Genomic DNA, 23,556 nt, shown 5'->3' with positions numbered 1-23,556 from the left:
CCCCCCCCCCCTGCTGTGCTTAGATACATCAGGGTCATTCCCACCTGAGGGTCATTCTGCATGGGCCTGAAATGGGTTTTCTAAGCTAGCCACATGAGCAGCCCCCTCTTCCAGGCTTTCACCCCTAAATATTACTTTCTTTTTGGACATCTTCCCAGGTCACTTCTATAGTTTCAATCCACCTCTCCAACAGCAATACTTCCTTTCCCCTCCACATAGGTGGGTTTTGTCCTTTCTGTTCATGGCTACACCCCTAACTCCCTACAATAGTGCCAGGCCCCTAGAGAGTGCTCAGGAGGTCTGGGTTCAATACAGGGGTCTCCAGCTGTTTTTGAGTAGCTCTGCTCCCACAGAACTGTCACAGTCATATGGGGGGGGGGGTGTGAACGTCCAAGCTATGTGTCTTATTTTACTTATACCGTAAAATTTACATAACTTCAGTGCAAATGCCTCTAACAAAGTAATACCAAATAGAACTATAACATCCCTAATTAAACCTTTAATCACATTTCCTACCTCATGACATATTAAAGTTGACTCTTTTTTGGATGAACTTGAGAAATTTAACAGTAAGGTTTTCACAAATCAAGTTTCCAAAAGATTCTAACTATTAAGATGTGACTAACAAGTAGGTTTCTACCTCTATTTGAAATGGTCCAGAGCTCATCTAACCCCTATATTCTAATAGGAAAGCTAACACCAGCTTCATTAAGGTCTGAAGCCTTCATGAACCACGGCCACCACACAGACCTCTGAGTGACCTGGAGACGTCTGGGAAACGGGTCAGGAGCAAATGTATTGTAACTACACATTACCTTCTTTCATCTCTGCTCTGCTCTGTGGCTTGAATTCCTGAGTAGTTCTAGTCACACATCTGGAAGAGAAAACTCTTAAGACACACTAACTCTCAAGAAAGAATAGTAAAAAAATGTCAGCAATTACAAACCTACTGGTAAAAAAAAAAAGGATAGAACTGCTTAGGTCCTACAGTGTAAGTAAATGAAATGTTTGTTTTATTTTTTTCCATTTCCTTTTGAGGAAAAGAATTCTTACAATTATAAGTCAGGTACTAATGTTTGCCTGACACAGTGATTATGTATTTTAATAGCATGCTAATCATTCCTTTATGTGGTACTGCAAGATAATGGCTCCCTAATTTAAATGTTCCCATTCATCACATAAGCTAAAGGGCTAACACACAGCTCTCTTGAGTCATGGTGAGGAAAAGCACTGCTGAGCTTTAGCTGCATGACCACCACTGGTCATGAGCCAGTTGACACAATACATTGTTCTCCAGATTTCAATGGTTATTAAGAAAGAAAAAATGGCACAAAAGACATATATCAGTTTGTTTTAAGTATAGTTGTGATAGTGGACTTCATCCATTTAATGCTGCTAAAATTTTCTTAGTAAACCTTGTTAAGATATAAAGTAAAAAATACAGCACTTTTAATTTTACCATTTTGGTAGGGGCGGCTGGTCAGGCATCACTTTTACAAGGCATGTCACTGCTGCTGCTCTTATCATTTTATAGGTTCATAAATTAACTATGAAGATCTAATGGAATCGTGAGTCCCACCAACAGTCCTCTTCTTACATATATGGTAGAGTAACCAGGTCTGAATTATTATCTTAATGTGAGTGAAAAAGCATGATGATTTAAAATATTATTTCCAGGGAAATCATTGACAAAAGTTAACTGCAGACATTAAGGGAAAACAGTACTTAAGAACCATAATATGTGTTAAGGGTTTTAACCCAAAGGGAGAATGTGAGATTAATTGTAGCTTTTATTTTTTCTAATGGTTCAATAAAATTGCTATACGTTGAAAGAGAGAAACTGAAAATAAAAATGTAAACAAAACAAGTGATATGACACTCTATCTTAGAAATCTAGGAAAATCCCTCAAAATTAGGGATACATCTTCAGCAGTATATAGATACTGTGTAATCGATATTAATCTCACTCCTGGTGGGAAGACAGAAGGAAGAGGAGAAGAACACATGTTAAGAAACTGTTTGGACTGTAATAATCCCTATGTGTATTCAGTAAGAGCTAGTGAGCAAAGGTAGTTTCAGTTTAACAGATGTATATTCTTCTGTTATAAAAAGAACGCTGAGTTTCAGTGTAGTGAAAATGTTTAATTCATGAGAGCAGTATGAAGTAAAACACATACTCTAAAAGAAGTATAAAAGAAGATAAATCTGCAAAATTTGGGGCTAAAGTTTTGGGAACTTGGTTTAAAAATAGGAAGTAGCTGTCATTTACATTTTGCTCCTGATTTTGTAAACTATGGAAGAAACTGACAGACACCATTCACAGCACTGTCATCACTGAACCAACTTTGGCTCACCTGGCATCATTTCCGGCCACTGAAAACATGGAGTCTGTCCCTGGCTGGGCTGCCAAAGGAGCAGGAGGAGCTACACCCTGGCTGATGGCTGGGGACACCAAAGCCACAGTGACCGCACTGGCTTCAGGAGGAACAGCAGCAGGTGCCTGTCTGGGTTTCTCTCCCATGCCCTCTGAGGTTTGCTGAGTTATGGTTGGAAGAGATGGAGTGCTCAGTTCCTGCTGGGAGCCGACACTTGGCCCCATGCATGCTGGATTAACCTGTCATGTTAAGCAAACAAAAGCAAAACCATGAAGTCCAGAATCTTAGTAATTAGGTGTTACAGCTTTTCAAACACTGGCATCTGTCTTCAGTAGATTCCTTTTTCCTTGAAGTATTCTGAAATGAATAGTCGACAAGAACACAAAGGACCGTTATACATGACGGATGGTTTTGTAATTTAACCATAGACACAACTGGCAGTTCAAACTTCAAACCACTGAAATAATGCCCCATCTAGTTTTATTAGTATTTAAGAACTGTCTTATTTCTTTTCACTTAATTTTGGGAAAAGACCAAGTCAATTTATCAAATACTCATAATAATGTCCCTTCCATCAAAATTTTACCTTTGGTAGCTATTTTCTCTTTAATGAATAGGAAACCTGAGTATAAACTACAATTATAACTGCCACACAAACAAGCATGGCTTACACAAGATGGACAACAAACTCTTCATTTAAAATCTTTGTTTTCCTATTCAATGTAGAGTGTAACTGTACACTCTTTTGTTACCAAATTAAAAGACAGAAGAGTGAATTCTTCACCATATAAAAGTATTTTTACAAATTGTTAACACCAAATAGCTAGGGCCAAAATAGTTATTTCACAGACAAAAGGACAAAATATAAAATGTTCATACAGCATCCAGTCTAGATGGCAGAGTAAGTAAATGGTGTTTTGGCCTACTCCCATGACAACATCAAAATCACAACTAAATTATAGAACCACCCTAGGGAACCACCTGAGGACTAGGTGACTAGAAGTCTTATAACTAAGGATATAAAGAAACCATGCTGAGACAGGCAGGAGGGGCAGAGAGACACAGGCAGTCTGGTTCCAAATTCACATGTGGCAGTTAAGAATCAGAGCAATATCTCAGCTGCAGAAGTCCTCCCTGAGGTGTGAAGACACTCCCAGGAAGCTCCAAAACACACACACCTGGTGGCCGGCTTCAGACCACACTAGACCTGCACCACACCAGGCTCCACATCCAAGAGCACGGTGCCAAGAAGTAAAAAAAAATCATAAGATTCTGTCTGGGTGAGACAGAGGGCTTCTATACTCCAGGCATCCTCTTAGAGGGTCTGAGCATAAACACTCACCCTAAACTTCAGAGAAGGGACAGCAGCTTGAAAAGTTCCAGGGACATACTTGGAGGAACTGAATTATAAGGCTCAAGGTGAGGCCTAGAGGGGCAGCTATATCCCAGAAAGAAGTGCTAGCAGGAGCCACTGTTCCTTTGATTGCCCCACACCCTACAGATGGCACAGGTCAGGTCCATATACAGTCAAACCTCATTTCTCAAATATCTTCTATCTTGAACAATTTGGTTCTTGACCAAGTTGTTCACTGAAAAATGTCTTGATTGTCAAACCAAACTTTGGTTTTTGAACTCACAACCCTTTCAAGTAATACCTCAGCTTAAAAAAAGGTTTCTCTCAGGCAACAAAGGAGAGAATGTTTTTGTTGCTGGGGAAATCAAGGATTAGCACAATTGTAAAACATGAAAAGGCCATCAAGAGTGTTAATGTTTGGGGGGGTGGGTAAGAGATCAACCGAAGGGCTTGTATGCATGCATATGAGCAATGGACACAAGACACTGGGGGGCATGGGAAGCTAGGGGAGGGTGAAGTGGAGGAAAAAAAAAGGAGACATATATAATACTCTTTGTAATACTTTAAGCAATAAAACAATTATAAAAAAGAGTGTTAATGTTGCTAAGGATGTGAAAGAAATAATGATCACAGACAATTAAAGAGGTAGAAAAACTGTTGTTGATTTGAACGGCATTTCAGAGGCAATGATATAGGAACAAGAAAAGATGCCCCATGCTGATATGAAAGACTCCCCTGGAATGAGTGCTGAAAGTGATTTGTTTAAGGCTAGTAGGGGGTGATTTGATAAATTTAAGAAAAGAAGTGTTTATAGATTAAATAGTATATTAGACATGTACTATATAAAAGAAAGGTTAAAACAGGGAATTGTTTGGGGGTCTAGAATGGATTATTTCAATTTACATTATTTCTAATGGAAAAAAAATGATTTGGTTTTCTAACAAATCGGTTCTTGAACAGCCTTCTGGAATGAATTGAGTTGGAGAATTGAGGTTCCAATATAGAGCTATCCATTAACCTGGCTAACATAACTCTCGCCCCACCCTGGTAATTCTCCTAGCCTTGCCCCACTAGATTCGCACATTGACTGAACCTCTTGTGGCCTCCAATTGCCCTGTTCCTCTTGCTAATCGGCCCCCAGCCAGGCACTAGTGGTAGTGGCCTGGGTTCACAGCATAATCTCTCCCAGGTGCCTCTATCCCCAGCAGAGACAACTACCAACTGACGATTACTTTGTAGCTCTTACCAGGTGGACCTAGGCTGGACACAGGCAGTAGCTGACCTTGGCCTATACTGAAGACACTCCCAAGAAGCTCCAAAACAAACACACCTGGTAGCTGGCTTCAGACCACACTAGACCACCGCCCAATCAGTACCACAACTGACACACCCAAAGGGTGGACTGACAGGCACCAGAGCCCTGCTAAAGCAAAGCCTGCTCCCTGGGGTCAGGCCCTGCAGAACAGCTTGTCCACTGTAGTATCATGGCCACTCCTCACAGCCAGTCAGCCTGAGGATCAGTCCCACCCATTGATGTGCCAACACACTCAGTTACAACAGGAGGGCACAAAAGGGAAAACCCTGGAGCATCCGACTCAAGTGAACAGGGAGACTGTGCCACTGGGCCCCACAGGACCCCTACTACATAGGGCCACCCTGCTAAGACTTAAAGGCATAACAGATAGCCCGGCTGGTGTGGCTGACTGGTTGAACATCGACCTATGAACCAGAAGGTCATGGTTTGATTCCCGGTCAGGGCACATGCCCAGGTTGTGGGTTAGGTCCCAGTGTGCTAGCTGATCAATGATTCTCTTTTTTACTAGTGTCTCTCTCTCTCCCTCTCTCTCTCTCTCTCCCACTCCCTCCCCCTTAAATCAATAAAAATATTTTTAAAAAAAAATAACAGATATATCTGCTACATGGGAACAAACAGGGAGGTAGCCAAAATGAGGAGACAAAGAAACATATCCCAAATGAAATAATAGGACAAAACTCTGAAAAAAGAACTAAATAAAAGGGAAGCAATCAATCTATCAGATTTAGAGTTCAAAACACTGGTTATAATGGTGCTCAATGAACTTGGGAGAAGAACAGATGATCTCAGTGAGAACATCAACAGAGACTGAAAACATGAAATGGAGATAGAAAACATAAAAATGAACCAGGCAGAAATGAAGAATAACTAAAATGAGGCATACATTAGATGGAATCAACAGCAGATTAGATGAAGGGATCAAATCAGCAATTTGGAAGACTGGGTAGCATAAAACACAATTTAAACAGCAAAAAAAAAATAATAATAATAAATAAATGAAGATAGTTTAAGGGATTTCTGGGACAGTACCAAGCGTACCAACATTTCATCATAGAAGTAACTGAAGGAGAGAGAGAGAGAGAGAGAGAGAGAGAGAGAGAGAGAGAGAGAGAGAGAGAGAACGCAAAAGGTTGAGAACCTATTTGAAAAATGATGGAACACTTCCCTAACCTGGTGAAGGAAACAGACATACAAGTCCAAGAAGTACAGAGTCCCAATCAAATGAACCCAGAGATGCTCACACCAAAACACATCATAATCAAAAAGCCAAAAGAGAGAATCTTAAAAGCAGCCAACGAAAAGCAGTTATCTACAAGGGAGCTCCCATAACTCTCAGCTGATTTCTCAACAGGGTTGCAGTGCCTTCAAGGATGAGAAAATGTGCCCTAACCGGTTTGGCTCAGTGTCGGCCTGAGAACTGAAGGATGAGAAAATGTGATGACTTCCTTCCAGGACATCATGTGCAACCAAATTATCACCCAAGTGTGAGGGTGGAATAAAGGTCTTTCATGTGTGTGAGATCTCAAAAAATTAACCTTCAGAAATGCTTTTCTAGAAAAAGCTCTTGGAGACTATGTGCCACCAAAATGGAGATAGATGTTAAGGAGCAATAGTGACAAGGGAATGAGAAAACAGGGATACAACATAGGAGAGGAACAAGGGAAGAACAGCTGCTCTCAGCCAACCTAGAGGACCAAGACAGAAGGCTTTGGGGGATACGGGGCCAGGAAAAGTGAAACTAAGAATATATCTGATGCATTTGAACACAATGAACATTGGAACATAATTGAACAGTTTCTTTAGAGAGAATGGGGATATAGAACTGGTAAGTACCAAGAAAATATAATAAAAAAAAGCCCAAGATAATTATTTTAAGAATTTCTTGGAATTATCCCGGGAAAAAAATTATGCAAAAAAGGAAATCCAAATAAATAAGAAGAAACAAAACATTCCAATAGAATCATAAATATATAAATACAGGGTGTGGCAAAAGTAAGTTTACAGTTGTGAGTGCTCAAAATGCAGAGTTTATTCTTGTATTATTATTATTTTTTAATAAGAAAGGTACATTGGTGTACAGCGTTCACTTGGATTATTATTTATTAACTATTATATTATTTTCCATATAGTGTACTTTTGCCCCACACTGTACAGAAATATATATAAACATGTACATGCATATTTAACATTAGAATTAACTAAAAACAGGGCCTAGAAAGGCGCAAATAAAAAGAAAATCAATGGCATGGCAAGCATCAGTAAAGAGCACACATACCTCAGGACTTTCCTGAAAAGCGGGAAGGTGCTCCTGGGATGTCTCTACCACTTGATGCAACTTCTTATTAAGTTCATCCATTTTCTCTTTCAGTAGTTGTTCTTCAAAAGCATTTGCTTCTTTCATTTTCATGTAATGTCTGTCTTCATTTACTTTAGAAAAGATAATGGTTTGAATGCAAAGTTTAAATGTAGGCCATAGGATTGCAATTTTTTTACTAGTCTTTTCCTTAGGTATTAGGTTATCAGAACTAAAACATGTATTACATTTATTTTGACAGCTATTTATTTAAATTAAGGTATAATTGACATATAAATATTAGTTTCAGAGGTACAATATGATTCTATATTTGATCACAAGATAGTAATTAACATCTGTCACCTTACATGGTTACAAAATGTTTTCCTTATGATCAGGACTTTTAAGATCTACTCTCTTAGCAACTTACAAACAGGCAAGTTTATTAACTATAGCCCCCATGCTGTACATTATACCCCATAACCTATTTATTGCATAACTGGAAGTTTGTATCATTTCACCCCCTTTATTCCTTTCACCCTAACCCCTGACAACCACTAATGTTTGTATTTATGTTTTTTAATTCCAAATAGAAGTGATATCATACAGTTTTGTCTTCACCTGACTTATTTCACTTAGCATAATGCCCTCAAGGTCCAGCCATGTTTTTACAAATGGTAAGATTACATTATTTTTCACAGTTGAATAATATCCCAGGGTGTGTGATGTGTAGATATATCAATCATAATTTCTTTATCCATTCTTGCACTGATGGACCCTTATCTTGGGTATTAGAAATAATGCTGCAATAAGCATGGGGGTGCATATATGTTTTGGAGTGTTTTCATTTTTCATAGTGTTTTGTATACTAACTCTGTATCTTGTAACTTTACAGATTTTTTTAATTAATTCTAACACTTCTTTGATGTTTTTCTATACACATATCATGCTATCTGCAAATAGTGAAGTTTTACTTCTTCCTTTCCCATTTGGATGCCTTTTGTTTTTCATGTGTAATTGCCGTGTAGGACTTCCAACACCATATTGAATAAGAGTGGTGAAAGTGTGCATCCTTGTCTTGTTCTTGATCTTAGAGGAAAAACTTTCAGCTTTCACCACTGAATTAGGGGTTAATAGTGGGGTTTATTACAGTGAGGTACATTCCCTTTATACTCACTTAGCTGAAAGTGTATTTTTTATCATAAATAGATGTTGAATTTCATCAAATGATTTTTCTGAATCTATTGATATGATCTATGATTTTATCCTTGATTTTGTTTAGTGATATGTCATGTTCAATGATTTGTGTATGCTGAACCATCCCTGCATTGCTGGAATAAATCCCACCTGATCCAGGTGTATGGCCTTTTCATGTATTCAGTCTGCTAGTATTTTGTTGAGGATTTTTGTATCTATGTTCATCAGGAGAATTGTCCTGTGCTGTTCTTGTCTAGTTTTGGTATTAGAATCAAGCTGGCCTTATAATAATATGAATTTGAAAGTGTTCCCTCAATTTTTTGGAGGAGCTTGAGAAGATTTGGTATTAACTATTCTGTGAATGTTTGGTAATATCCACCAGTGTAGTTTGATAGAATTCACCTTTTAATTATCATTTTTATCTGCCATTAAGCATGGTTACTTTTACAATCAGAGCATGTAAATTACAAAAATTTACATGTTGATCAACAATATTTGGTAATAACACAGTATGATACTAAGTACTTCTAAAACAAATATGACTGTGGAAATCATGTGAAAATGGAATCGTTTTTAAAAGATTTAAGTTTAAGAAGAAATAAAACTAAAGCTCTCTGAAGGGTATGTCAAATACATTGCAGGTAGTCCCACTTACAATGACTGGGTTACATAACCATGTCATACAAATCAAATCACCTGGCTAAGACTTTAGGTCACAACATATGAAAGAAAAATGCTTCTGTGCATGGCACAAAATGGGTCCTCCATGAGTGTGAAATGACTGTTCTTTCAGGTGCTGATGAATGAGAAATAAGAAACAAAAAAGGAAGGCTAACAGAGTGACTATAGTACAAATAACTGAGATGGTATAAGTCCTGAGTGGAACAAAGGCTCATTTTCCTCTGAGGTCTACATTATTACAGCAAAAAAAAAAAAAGTACAATATTGGTGTTATCATTCAGTTTTCCCTGTGAGAAAAACTTGGCCGCCTCCATAGAGGATTCCTTCTAAATGTCTTATTTGTATTAACTGCAGATCTTGGAAAAGTCTCTTAACTCCAATTCCTAACTTAATCCTTTGACAGTACAAATAACTGACCCAGTGATTTAGAGTTGCTATATATAGAAGTTCACCTATACAGGTAATGTTTACAAGTTTTATAATACCTATTTCACTAAAAGCTAAAGCAACACTGGTATGGATATCTATTTTAGCGCTGTTTCATCTCCAACCCCTTTGACAACAAGGCTGCCACAATAACAATGAACAAAGATGTCTAAGGCTTTTTAAAGGATGCGCTGGAGACTTTGCAGATTCTTTTACCACATCAATTATCTGTTTAAAAATGTTAGTAACTTGGAAGTGAGAATTATTTTAGTGATTTAAAAATAACTCAAATAAGACTGCTGTACCCCACTGCTCATGCTTTCTCCGTTGATTGTACTTGTGGGCTCTCAGCTCTTCAAATGAAAATTCTGACTCTCCACAAATGAGCTTCTCCTTGCAGTACATAACAACCTGCTGAATGTCAGTTCTGGCTGTCAGAGAGGGATGTCCAGAGTATTCTGATTTAGAAATCACGACCACCCTTTGTTCCCTATAATGGGAAAAAAACACATTATTTACAACACTGTACAAAAGCAGCTCTTGATGAGAACTAAGGAATAAATTAATGTGCTTACATATTTGACTCTTTATCACAAGCTGAAGATGTTACTTTAGAAACTTCTGAACCCTAAAAAGACAAAATAAACAATAACAACAAAAAAATACATACCTGAAAAGAAACCATCACACAAATTATTTCACAAAACAATATGAATATGCTCACAGGGCCTCTCCATCATCACATAGATTTATTTATGTTCTTTTAAATTATAATTACTATCTGAAACTTGAGTTTGCATTATTAGTTGTAACTTCTACATCTAAAAATTCCAATAGAAAGTGATTTAAGAATTCTCTCCTAGGTAATAGAGAAGGGCAGGCACTTATTCCCTTCAATCCAGTCTAGAACTGGGCCACAGTGCCCAAGTGTTATAGGATTAACATTGCAAAATGCTACATTTTTAATCATTAATATTTTCTTCTGGTCACTAAACAACTATTAACTGAATACCTCATACATGTCCTGTCCTGAGCTAGGTCCTGGGAATGTGACCATAAATAAGACCCAACACTGCTGTCTAAAAACTCAGTCTGGGCAACAGGAAGCAGCAAGGAGGCTGGCATGAATGTGTAGGATGTAAATTAGAACTGTGAGTATCTATCAAAATTAGAAATTCATATTCTACTTCTAGAAATGTGTTACATTAAGAAAACATGCCCATGTAAGATAAGATCAGAGCCATTTCCATTGGATTTAGCTTAAAGGAGGTCCCAGAAAACTCTGAAAAAGCAGTTGTGTCAGGAAAGATGCTGGAAAGAAGGCTGAGCGAAGCAAAGATGAGCATTTTACACATCAAGGAGCCTTTAGGGCAGAAGAGATCTTGACAGGGCAAAAATTTTGAGGAGTAAAGATAAGCTCCATCGAGATGGCAGGGAAGGGTACAGTTACATTTATGGGTTGATGGCAGAAAATTTACAGATGTCATCTGATGTTGTCAATGAAACAGTATTTTTGCCAGCACCTGAGGGAGAGGTTAGAGTCATGTCCCAAGTTCCAAATTTGAAAAGTGTAAAAAGGAGTTTAAATTCACTATAATTTGGCATTAGAGAGTGAAATGGGAAACAAGATATACATAAATTAAGAGATACATAAAGAGTGCTTGAGAAACTGGAAATATAATTGCCTGAAGTAGTAGAGCCCAGGTTTGATATTACAGATACCAATGTTTAAAAATGAGGTTTCTTTAAAAAATATTTATTCACTTATTTTAGAGAGGGGGTAGGGAAGGAGAGAAACATCAATTTGTTGTTCCACTTATTTATGCATTGGTTGATTCTTCTATGTGGTCTGACCAAAGATCGAATCATAACCTTGACATACTGGGAAGATACTGTAACCAACTGAGCTAACCAGCCAGGTCCTGAAGCTGAGGTGGTTTTATTCAAACTGAGTTTAGAGAGGGAGGAAGGAAGAGAGAGAGAGTAAGGGTGAAAAAGAGAGAGAAACTTCTACATGAGAGAGATACATTGATCAGTTGCCCCATACACACTCTGACCAGGGGTTGAACCCGCAACCTAGATATGTGCCCTGAACAGGAATAGAACCTGAGACCTTCCATTGCTCATGAAAACACTCCAACCAGATGGAGCCACACCGGCCAGGGCTCAGTGTTTAAAGCAGGGCTCAGGAGCCTCCAGGTGGATGTGGTCCAGGGTAGGGGTTCCTGGGCCTGAGAAGGCCAGCAGAACAAAATAAAGAAGCTGTTGGGGAGCTTCTCAGCATATGGACACAGGAGGTTATATAGTGGGGGTGCCTAGGTCAGACAAATGTAACACAGTCAGTAAATTATTTACATTTAATATTGGAGCCCTGGCCAGGTAGCTCAGTTTGAGCATCATCCTGATACACCAGGGTTGCGGGTTCCATCTGTGGTTAGGGCACATATAAGAATCAACCAAAAAATGCATAAATAAGTGGAACAACAAATCGATGTTTCCCTCTCTCTCATTTAAATTTTTTAAAAATTTAATATTGGAAGTGAGCAGTGGTAGATGACAACAGGCCAGAAAGTCACCACAGGTGCAAGTAGATGGCACGGAGGTTAGAGTCATAGGATGTGTAAGGCAGCAGATTACTGTTCAATACCATTCCCAGTTTACAGAAATGTTATTACCTGATTCTTAGAAACACAGGCTGGATTTGATTTTGATGTCATCATTTGGTTTAAAATCTGAGCATTATGAAGAGGTTCTGAGTTTCTAGCTATGGGGGAGGAGGAATAATGAAATAAAGAGAAATAGGGGTAAAAACCATATTAAAAATTATTACAAACATATTTCTCCGATCTTTCAATAGGAGCATTACAAAGTAAATCAGCTCTTCCAACATTGTCTCACAAAGTAGAACTAAAACACCTTTTGGATAAGAGAAATATTGTAGAAACGATTTTCTGACCAATTCAAAATGCCCAAGGAAATACCCAAAAGTAATGTAAACTGTAGTTATTTAAAAAAACAAAAACAGGGCAGTTAGTCCACACTTACTCTTACATGTAATCTTTATTTCTTTAAAGTTGTATTGAACACATTTGATTCAAATCAAAACAGACTCTAGAGTAAGTACTACCCTCAATTTAGGGCAATTTTTATTTATTTTTTGAAATCCTAAGAATTCAATGAAATCAAGTCTTTCTTGTGGGTCTGCTCTTTTAAAGTGCTAAGACAGAGCCCCTGGTCTCTAGTGCTACTTAGCAGGCCTTAATATGATCAGAGTACCTTCCCCATTACCTAAGACAATACAATCAATAAAACTGAAAAAAACTGTTTAAGGAGGGAATAAAGCAGTGCAAATCAGAGACTAAATTAGCAATAATTTAAACATTTTAGAAAACATTATTTTACCTTGAGCTGGCAAATGGGTTTTGGTAACACGTGTCTGAAATAACCTAAATGACAGTAGAAAGACACAAATAATCAATATAGATAATACACTTCAGTTTAATACATATTTGAAAAAACTAAATATGCCAAGTACCTTATTCTAAGCTAGAAAAGACTGAGATCAAGGGAGAATGCAAAGTTGAACTTTAGAGATGCTCCAAAATTTAAAAAGAACAACTGGGATTATCTTCTCACCCAATATATTCACATTAGAAAATTTATCTGTTTGCATAGTTTATATCAGTATTTCTTAAACCCATAAGGAAAATGCACCCTTCTTCTCTGTGTACCAAGTATGCCAATGTTCCAACATGGGGTATTTAAGCCCTCTTTTTAAGCATTCTATATACCTGGAACATAATTAATGTTTTGAAGAAGCTACTACTTATAAAGGCAGATATAGAATTGGTCATGCTGTGAGAACTTAAATGTCATTTTATGGCACTTTTGAATATCAAGCCAATTTGTCAAGTCACATGCAACATCCAGAGCTAACATTTTTGAATGATGTGAGCAAGAGTGCACAGTATGAAGAGACTAAGAGACATATAGCCAAAGGCAACCAAATGCCAAATCTGATTTTACTCTTAATTCAAACAAACTAATAGTATAAAAAAATTACATAGCAATAAATAACTGAAAATTAGATAATAAAGAATTATTGATAATTCTTTTAGTGAAACTGAAAATGGTGTAAGGTTCTACAAGAAATCAATTTTTACAGATGTTTAAGGAAGTAGTTGGAGTAAAGTATTTTGCTGTCTTAGATTTGCTTTAAATTCTCCATAGAAAAAACAAGTTCAACTGTAAAATTACTATTTTTTTTAATATATTTTATTGATTTTTTTACAGAGAGGAAGGGAGATAGAGAGTTAGAAACATCGATGAGAGAGAAACATCGATCAGCTGCCTCCTGCACACCCCCAACTGGGGATGTGCCCGCAACCCAGGTACATGCCCTTGACCAGAATCAAATCTGGGACCGGTTTCGGCTAAAATTAGTATTAAAAAGGGCACAAGGGGCCCAGGCCAGGTATCTCAGCTGGTTAGAGGATCATCCTGATACACCAAGATTGCAGGTACAATCTCCAGTCAGAGCACATACAAGAATAAACCAATGAATGCATAAATGGGAACAATAAATTGATGTTTCTCTCTCTCTCCCTAAAAAAAGGGCATGAGAACTATAACAAAGTAGAAAAAAAAAAAGAGTATATTAAGTGCACGAAGGAGTACAGTGAGATAAACTCTCTCATATGCTGCTAGAGGGACCAGCAGAACTCTGGTATAACCTTTCCAGTAGGTAATCTGGTGATATGTATCATAAGCCTTAAAACTCTTCCTATATCCTTTCACTCAGTAGTATCAAGTCTGAGAATCAGAAGAAACTAGCTAAAATTAGGAAATATATTAGGAGATACTTTAATGATGAGGGGAAAAAATCTTGTTGCAAAGCTGCATATGTACATAAAGCATGGCTGTAATCCTATAAAAAGCAGAGTGCCAACTAAAATGCCAAAAAGTTTCTTCTGCTTCTTTAGTTTTCTATACCTTTCAAATTCCCTAAATAAAAGATACTACATAATCACAGAAAAAGTAAACAATTGTGGAAACCAAAATTATTCATTAACATATGTTGTTTTGCCCTGGCCAGGTGACTCAGTTTGTTAGAACATAGTCCCATACACCAAAAAGTTGCAGGTTCAATTCCTGGTCATGGCACCTACCTAAGTTTTGGGTTTGATCCCCAGCTGGGGCACCTACAAGAGGCAACAAATCGATGTTTCTCTCTCTCTCTCCACCCTCCTCTCTCTCTAAAATCAGTAGAAACATTTCCTCTGGTGAGGAAAAAAGAAGAAGAGAGAGAGATTATGTTTTCGTTGTTGTTAATCCTCACCCGAGGATATTCTTTCCATTGATTTTAGAGAGAGTGGAAGGGAGGGAGACAGGGAGAAAAGACACAGAGAGGGGGAAACCTTGATGTGAGAGAGATATAGATTGGTTGCCTCCTGCACCTGTTATGATATGACCAGGAATTGAACCTACAACACAGGTATGTGCCCTTAAACAAGAATCGAACCCGCAACCCAACGCCCTAACCACTAAAAATATTGGCCTGGGCTATTACGTTGTTATAAAAATCACAATGTTCAACAGTTAAATTGTGACATAACTCTGGGACAGATTTATCAACTACTTTATAAGTATATAAAAGTTCATAATTTCTTAACAGCAGTATAGAGCTCAATATATACAACCTAACATACAGTACAATTTACTGTTAAAATACACAAACACAAAACACACACAGAGGCAGAAGAAAAGATATTGGAAGTATTATTTCTGGACAGTTTCTTTCCTTTCCACTCTTGTTTATTATCCACATTTTCCACAACAAGGAGATGATAATAACATTATCTCCAGAGCAAATATTACAGTTCAAAGCAGGAAACACCCCACAGAGCTTCATTTTCTTTTTATTTCTTTTTTCAGAGCTTCATTTTCAAACTACCTGTACTGTTGCTGCAGCAGCTCTTTAGGTTCTGCCTGGTTTTGAATTCCTCTCCGAAAGACAGCGCTGGCATGTTGCAGGTGTCCTTGGCCCTCCAGATGCTCAGCCCAGGCTATGTACAGAGGAGAGAACAGCTTCCCAATCCCATGGTTGTACAGAAACTCAAAAAACTGATGAGGGTCAGTGTTGCACTCAGCCTACAGAAACCCAAAGCAAAGAGACATCAGAACAAAGGAACCTGTGGTCTAGGTCTAGCCCAACCAACCAGAGGTTTCAGGCTGTACTGCATAGGGGAAAGCCCTTCTTGCTCTGATGACAAACCTAAAAGTGAAGCTCATTCCTTTCCTAGACATTCAGTGTCCCCCATAATTACACACACTATTTCCCAACATAGTGAATTCTATAATAATCCACTACATAAGGTATTACTTTTGTTTAATCGAAGCATGCTCAAGTTCTATAGGGTGACTCTATCCTAGTATTTTGTAATTTAGTGAACCAATACATGTGTATTCTAGCCATTACACTTATTATTTTACTAGAGGCCTGGTGCACAAAAATTTGTGCATTCGGGGGTAGGGGGTCCCTCAGCCCGGCCTGTGCCCTCTCGCAGTCTGGGACCCCTCTGGGGATGACCACCTGCTGGCTTAGGCCTGCTCCCTGGGGGATTGGGCCTAAGCTGGCAATCAGACATCCCTCTGGCAGCCCGGCAGCCCTTGGGGGATGTCCACTTGCCAGCGGGGAGCAGACCTAAGCTGTAGTCGGACATCCTTAGCGCTGCTGAGGAGGCAGGAGGCTCCCACCACCACTGCTGTACTGGCAGCCATCAGCCTGGCTTGTGGCTGAGCAGCGCTCCCCCATGTGGGAGCACACTGACCACCAGAGGGCAGCTCCTGCATTGAGCGTCTGTCCCCTGGTGGTCAGTGTGTGTCATAGTGACCAGTCATTCTCAGTCTTTCTGCTGTTAGGGTCAGTTTGCATATTACCCTTTTACTATATAGGATAGAGGCCTGGTGCATGGGTGGGGGCCAGCTGGTTTGCCCTGAACGGTGTCCTGGATCGGGGTGGGGGTACCCACTGGGGTGCCTGGCCAGCCTGGATGAGGGGCTGATGGCTGTTTTCAGGCTGGCCACACCCCCTTTAGGGTGGGGGTCCCCACTGGGGTGCCTGGCCTGTCTGGGTGAGGGGCTGAGGGCCGTTTTCAGGCTGGCAAGCGACTGAAGCTCCCAGCCTCTCCTTTTTTTCTTTTTATTATGGGATTTATTTACTTTCTATAATTGAAACTTTGTTGCCATCACTGGAGCTGAGAGCCGGCTTCTTGCTCGCTCTAGCTCTGAGGCCACGGCCTGCTGACAGCAGGTATCTGGGGTTTTTTTAGCTCAGGGGTGGGCAAACTTTTCGACTCGAGGGCCACAATGGGTTCTTAAACTGGACCAGAGGGCCAGAACAAAAGCATGGATGGAGTGTTTGTGTGAACTAATACATGTTAATACTGCTGCTGGTGATGGAGCGGAGGGGAGAGCAAGAGAACCCTCCGCTCTTTCGGCTCCGAGGGCCTGACAGAACAGCCAAACGGGCCGGATCTGGCCCACGGGCCGTAGTTTGCCCACGGCTGGTTTAGCTTCTATAATTGAAACTTTGTTGCTTTTGGAGCTCAGAGCCAGGCAGTGGCAGGCGGGGAACCTTGGCTTCCTCCATCACTGGAGCAAGCAAGCCTTCTGCTCGCTTCAGCTGTGTGGCTGCTGGCCGCCATCTTTGTTGGCGGTTAATTTGCATATCGCCCTGATTAGCCAATGGGAAGTGTAGCGAAGGTTCGATCAATTACCCTTTTTGTCTTTTATTAGATAGGATTGCTAGAATTCCTGTTCCCAAGACATTATTTCAAGATTAAAAAGACTAAGCCTTTTAAAGTCTATAAGCTGAGGCAGCCTATACTTTGAGTACTAAATTTAGTTTCTGAGAGCTCATATTTTCTTAATTATTTGCAATGAATTTAATTTATTCTCAGGAACCCTTCCCAAACACACTTCCAACAAAGTTTTTTTCTAATTGAATAGTTTCTATCTTGTGTTGTAACATTTATCCACCTGATACACAGAGAAGGGGGGCTTTAAAATTAAATCAGACTCCACCATACAGAAGCCAAAAGGTTATAAATTATACATCTCTGACCATAAAATTTATGACTGAAAACACGAGGAATTAAGACAGTCTAAAATCATCTTAAAACCTGGAGGGAAAAAAACAAAAGCATAATACGATTATGAATTTGAGTATACCTGTAACTATACTTACAAACTTTAAACAATAATTGATGAATCTTGGATCATTATGGTATCTCTTGTTATCTAAAAATTCCTTCATTAAACGTTCTAATAGAGTTGTAAAGTATTCTTTATTCTCAGGAAAATTCTCTTCTATCCATTGCATATAACTAGAAAAATGTGGAAAATATTAATTTTCAAGGCAACATAAAAATTTGTTTAAAGGAAATAAATAAACAAAATGCTAACCTTTGCCATACACTAAGTGGGTCATTGCCCTTGTAGCTCTGCATGTGGACTTCAAACATTCTAGAAAAGAGAAAAATATGCACATTGGATATTAGGAATAATTCCTAAAAGCAAAAAATGTACTTTATTTTATACTTATACTAGAGGCCCAACGCACGAAATTCATGCAAGGGGCTTGGCCCCCTCCGCCGCGGCAGCTGGCTCTGTCTCTGCTGCCGCTGCCTCTGCCTCAGCCCCCACCCACAGCGGTCCCTGCTGCTGCAGCTTCGTCTGGTAGGTCACCTGGTCTAATTAGCATATTACGCTTTTATTATTATAGATACCTTAAAATGAAAATTTTAAACACCAATTCAAGTGCTATCTATATATATAAAAGGATAATATGCTAAGTCTCCCTCCTACCATCCGACCGGTCGCTATGATGAGCACTGACCACCATAGGGCAGACGCTCAACACAGGAGCTGCCGAGTTGCAGTGACTTTGCAGCAGTGGTTCTGGGGTGATGCACACCAAAACCAGAGAGGAAGGAACCTGATTCTGCGTGATGGCTGTGGTTTACGTTGTGGCTGGGGCACTGACATCCCCGAACCTGGTTTACTGCACACTTGTTTGGATTCCACACCCTGTACAACAGCAACTTTGCAGAGTGCCTCTGCTCTCTGGACCCCTCAGGGGATGTCGGAGAGCCAGTTTCCCCTGAGGGACCCCGCTCACTCTGCAGATGCCAGGAAGGGGCCCGCAGGAGGTTGACTCCAGGGCGTGTCCAGCCCATCTCACCCAGTCCTGCCCCAATAACCACCTTCTAATTAATTTCCTTCAATGTGCACGGATCCGGGCACTGGGCCACTAGTATAAAAATTTAAAAAGCCGTCACTCAGGATGGTTAGAAGCAGCACTTTCCAGAAGAAAGTAAGACCACGGCCTCTGAGCTTGGTCCTAAAACACACAGCTGGGGAGAGTTCCCAGCCCTATCCCCAGACTTCTCCTCCTCCACTGATCCCCACCGTCACCACCAGCACCACGAGGCAGTGCCCACCAGTTTGCTGCTTCCCCTCCTCCTGACTGATTCGCTTTTTGCTTTAGCAAACCCACTTCTGTAAATCTAGAAGCAATACACCTGTGTATGTGCACAATGCCACAAGTACTGGATTTTCACTGCAGCAAAATAGCAAGAGGCTGTCAACAACCAAGTGTGCGCCATGGGAGGACTTTTCAGATCAATTATGGAACATGAAATATTCTGCGGTTGTAAAAAGAATGATAAAGAGCTCTACATATTGCTAGAGAAATCTCCAAGGACAGTGTTTAGTAAAAAAAGCAGTATATACCCTGCTACATCCCATGTGAAATAAAGGTAGGAACTGTACACATACAACCATAGCTATACTAATATTAATATGTTATTAAAATATACTTACATTTGCACAAGAAACACTTGAAAAATAAACTAGAAAATGGTTACATATGAGATGGTGGGTGAGTAGACAGGTATAGATCTCAGTGAATACTTTTCTAAATCTTTTTTGCAACTATATTAACATGTTAGTTGCTTTTAAACATCAAAAACTGTTTCTACATTTTGAATCTCCCTTTCATGCCTCTTGGCAGACAAGTCCGTACAATGTCAGGTCCACGGCACACGTTTCATAGTGTGATGCCAGCCCGGTGTCCCTAGAACCGTGGGGAGTCCACTCTATACTGAAACGGCCGGTCCACTGGAGCGGAGGCCAACGTAACGTCTTCAGAAAGTGAAAAGAAGAGCAGAAATGCCGGATTTCTCCTTGTCAGGGGAGTGGGGAGGGAGGCAAGCTTCTGGAAATAAAATCCTTGGGGGCTACACTGAAGGCTGAAGAAAAAGTCTTAGAGAAAAGAGCTGTTGGCTTTGACTGAATCCCCTGATCCCAGACAGCAAGCTCCCCCTGGTGCTGTCACACAGGTTTAACTTTTAAGTGATTCTGAAACCGCGGTATAAGTCGCCTACGTCACAGATCAAAGGCTTGGGGATTTAAAAAAATGATTAGACTCACACCGCGGTTCTCAACCTGTGGGTCGCGACCCCTTTGGCGGTGGAACGACCCTTTCACAGGACGGGTCGCCTAAGACCATCCTGCATATCAGATATTTACATGACGATTCAACAGTAGCAACATGACAGTTACGAAGTAGCAACGAAAATGATTTTATGGTTGGGTCACAACATGAGGAACTGTCTTTAAAGGGCCGGAAGGTTGAGGACCACTGGTAGAGGCTGACATCAATAACACTAAGTGTAGCCTTTTTTTTTTTTCCGCTTAAAGTACACGTCATTCAAAGGCTTTTAAAAGCTGACTGTGGGGTGATCGGTTAAGAGCAATTTTAAGTTCTCCCCATGCTCTGCAGTAAGAAGTGGCCTTGAGCCCCGGCCGGTGTTCCCAGTGGTTGGAGGTCAGGCCGCGCAGGGAAGGGTCGCAGTTCCCGGTCAAGGGCAGGGGCCCGGGTTGCAGGTTCGACCTGGTGGGCGGGCGCCTGGGGGAGGCCAAGTGATGTGTCTCTCACAGAGATGTCTCTCTCTCTCACACACACACACCCCTCCCCCGCCCTCCTCTCCCTTCCTTGAACTCTCTCGAAAAAATATCACCTCAGGTGAGGATTCCCAACAACAAGTGTAAGTGGCCTTGACAGTTTCTCAGGAAACCTACACGCAGCGTTTGTCCCCCGGCGGCGCAGGCCCAGAGCGGGCTCCTCACGCGGGACAAGCGGGGCTCTGAGGGCCCCACCACTGCCCAAGTCTCCCCACACAGCTACCGGCCAGGTTTGGGCGGAGGCGCGGGCACATGGCGGAGTCGGTCTACGACTCGAGTGGCCACAGCCCGGGTGGGCAACGCTGGGACGGGGTCAAAGGCCGCGGAAAGGGGCGAGCGGAGCAGGAGGCAGGACCCGGCCGGCCGGGACAGGCAGACCCCAGGCTGGAACCCCAGGTGCCCCGGCGCACGCACGCCCACCCACCAGACCCACACTCACTGCAGGACGTTTTCCGGGCTGTCCATGGCGAGAGGACACGCCGGCCCCGGCCCCGCCAGCGCCGCGAGTGAGGAGCCGCCGCGAATTCGAATCTCCAGCGCAGCCGCAGTATCAATGACGAGCGTTAGGCAGGCTCCTGGCCATTGGCCTCTGCTGCAGTCGGACTGGCCAACCGCCGGGGCCGTTGCCTGGAGACCAAGTCCCGCCTCACCGTGATGAACATTTGCTAGGCGCCTGGCCATTGGCTTCTGCTGCAGTCGGACTGGCCAACCGCCGGGGCCGTTGCCAGGAGACCAAGTCCCGCCTCACCGTGATGAACATTTGCCAGGCGCCTGGCCATTGGCTTCTGCTGCAGTCGGACTGGCCAACCGCCGGGGCCGTTGCCAGGAGACCAAGTCCCGCCTCACCGTAATGAACATTTGGCAGGCGCCTGGCCATTGGCCTCGGCTCCATCGGGTTGGCCAATCGCCGGGGCCGTTGCGGCCGCAGCTCCTCCCACTTTCCGCAGCCATAGACTAACCAGAAGCTTGCGACTGGCTGACGGGACTGTGGCGCGGTGGTGTTTTCTAAGTTGGCTCCGGCGTGGGGAGTGGATCTTTATCACAGCCGTTCAAGTTGCACCTGGCTTCCCCAGGGAGCATCCCAGGGAAGGCACAGTGGGAGATGAATACCTAACCTAACCTAACACCTCCCTCCGCCCCCGCCAAGCGAAAAAGTGAGGCCTTGGTCCCTAATCCCCAGAGTGGTGCCTTTTCGACTCCTCTCAAATAGATGAACCAGAATCACTGTGCCTGGTTCATGGAAAGAAGAAAAATAATACCTTTGTGGGTAATGACCGTGGCGTCGTTTGAGGCCGCGGAGCCTGGGGTATAGGAGATGGGCAGGTGGGGTGAACCCAGCACCCGCAAGACCATGCACCTCACTTTCCGCAGCTTTCTGTTCAGTGTCTTCCGCTGGAAGAGGAGAAAGGAGACGCTAACGCCATGAAGTTTCGTCCCACAGCCTGTAATGCAGTGGCGAGGGTTAGGGCGGTTCATCAATGACCCAGGAAAAAACCCTCGCGGTTGTTGGCTTAGTGACTAGAGCGCGAGGGCAGGTGGGTGGGCGCTCCGGGTTGGCCATACCCGGCATAGGTGCCCTTGGAGACGTCTGGGCTTGACTGAAGGGATCTGATTGAACTGATCTGAAAAGCTGCGTGCATGTCCTGGACTGCCAGCTATTAACATCTTTTATGGACCTAGGAGCTCTGGAGACCAAGTTGTCAGGAATTATAAAATTAAAAAAAATAAATAAATAGAGACCTCTTTATAAAAGAGGCCAGATGTCCAAGAAGTATGTAATCTGCTGATGCTTTCTGCCTAAGAGTGAGTAGAAAGCGTCAGCCTAGCCCTCTGGGCCTTTGGTCTTTCATAATTTCCCATTTTACCTCTCAAGAGTATTTCTTCAAGAGCCACTTGACAGTGCAAGTAAAATATAAAAGGCTAGTCATGGGATTATTCCTTCTAGAGAGGCTGCTTGGATTGTTTGCTCTTTTAGGGCTCTTAAGTTAAATACCTAAAAATAATAGTAATTAATTAGCAGCTTCTAGAAACACTGATGGTCTCAGAGTCCACAATTTCTCCCAGGGTGTTGATCAATTTGATCTACACAAATACCTTATTTGTGGGGTTCATTATTCAGAGGGTACTCACTTTTTAGATAATTCCTGTGATGGCTAGCAGGAATTAATATATTTTTAGTCCCATCAGCTCAAGATTTCAACTTGTCATCAATTAGGAAATGCTGATTGAACATCCATCACGTACTAGGTGCTATTGGATTTATACCTAATTAACTCAGACAGATTCTGTCCTTATGAGATCAGTGGTTTTGTCTGGGAGATGAAGATACAGTCACAGGAAATTGTGTAAATGTGTTATACACTGAGTGGCCAGATTATTATGACCACCTGACGTTTGTAGCAAATTAGCTATAATTTCCCGCTGAAGTTGCTAGAGGGCCAGGTCATTATAAACGTCTGAATAGCACAACATACCTAAGTATCGTTGCTGATCAAGTTCATCCTATCATGTTGATGGTGTATCCCAATGGAGATGGCTTCTTCCAACAAGACAATGCACCATGCCACGGTGCTCCTATTGTGCAGGAGTGGTTTCAAGAACATGAGGGAGACTTTACCTTGCTTAGGTGGCCCCCACAATCACCAGATCTCAATCCAATTGAGCATTTGTGGGATGAAGTTAAAAGAGCCATTAGGCAGCTGGTTCCACAACCATTAAATCTCCCAGAACTGGACAGTGCTATTCATCAGGCATGGTGTCAGATTTCTTGCATCACCTTTCAACATCTCGTGGAGTCAATGCCAAGAAAAGTCACCTCAGTATTGAAGGCAAAAGGTGGCCCAACGAAGTACTAATGGGGTGGTCATAATAAACTGGCTGGTCATAA

The 23,556-nt window shown here is 41.5% G+C and overlaps 1 protein-coding gene across 1 annotated transcript in view; it reads right to left on the bottom strand.

Moving 5' to 3' along the window:
* Positions 1–21,252, bottom strand: part of BUB1 (BUB1 mitotic checkpoint serine/threonine kinase) — a 45,236-nt gene extending 23,984 nt beyond the window's left edge. The window contains exons 1-11 of the mRNA XM_059659159.1: positions 21,109–21,252; positions 18,108–18,167; positions 17,890–18,028; positions 15,595–15,791; positions 13,044–13,087; positions 12,317–12,405; positions 10,217–10,269; positions 9,947–10,131; positions 7,320–7,471; positions 2,355–2,614; positions 816–874 (exon numbers count right to left, since the gene is read on the bottom strand). Coding sequence (XP_059515142.1) covers positions 816–874; positions 2,355–2,614; positions 7,320–7,471; positions 9,947–10,131; positions 10,217–10,269; positions 12,317–12,405; positions 13,044–13,087; positions 15,595–15,791; positions 17,890–18,028; positions 18,108–18,167; positions 21,109–21,134 — 1,264 coding nt within the window. The 5' untranslated portion in view covers positions 21,135–21,252. The remainder of the gene's footprint in view (positions 1–815; positions 875–2,354; positions 2,615–7,319; positions 7,472–9,946; positions 10,132–10,216; positions 10,270–12,316; positions 12,406–13,043; positions 13,088–15,594; positions 15,792–17,889; positions 18,029–18,107; positions 18,168–21,108) is intronic.
* Between the last annotated feature and the right edge of the window lie 2,304 nt (positions 21,253–23,556).

The sequence above is a fragment of the Myotis daubentonii genome, chromosome 12 (genome assembly GCF_963259705.1).
Source record: "Myotis daubentonii chromosome 12, mMyoDau2.1, whole genome shotgun sequence".
Taxonomy (NCBI): domain Eukaryota; kingdom Metazoa; phylum Chordata; class Mammalia; order Chiroptera; family Vespertilionidae; genus Myotis; species Myotis daubentonii.
The sequence above is the reverse complement of the archived record's forward strand: the minus strand, read 5'-3'. Positions and strand labels throughout refer to the sequence as shown.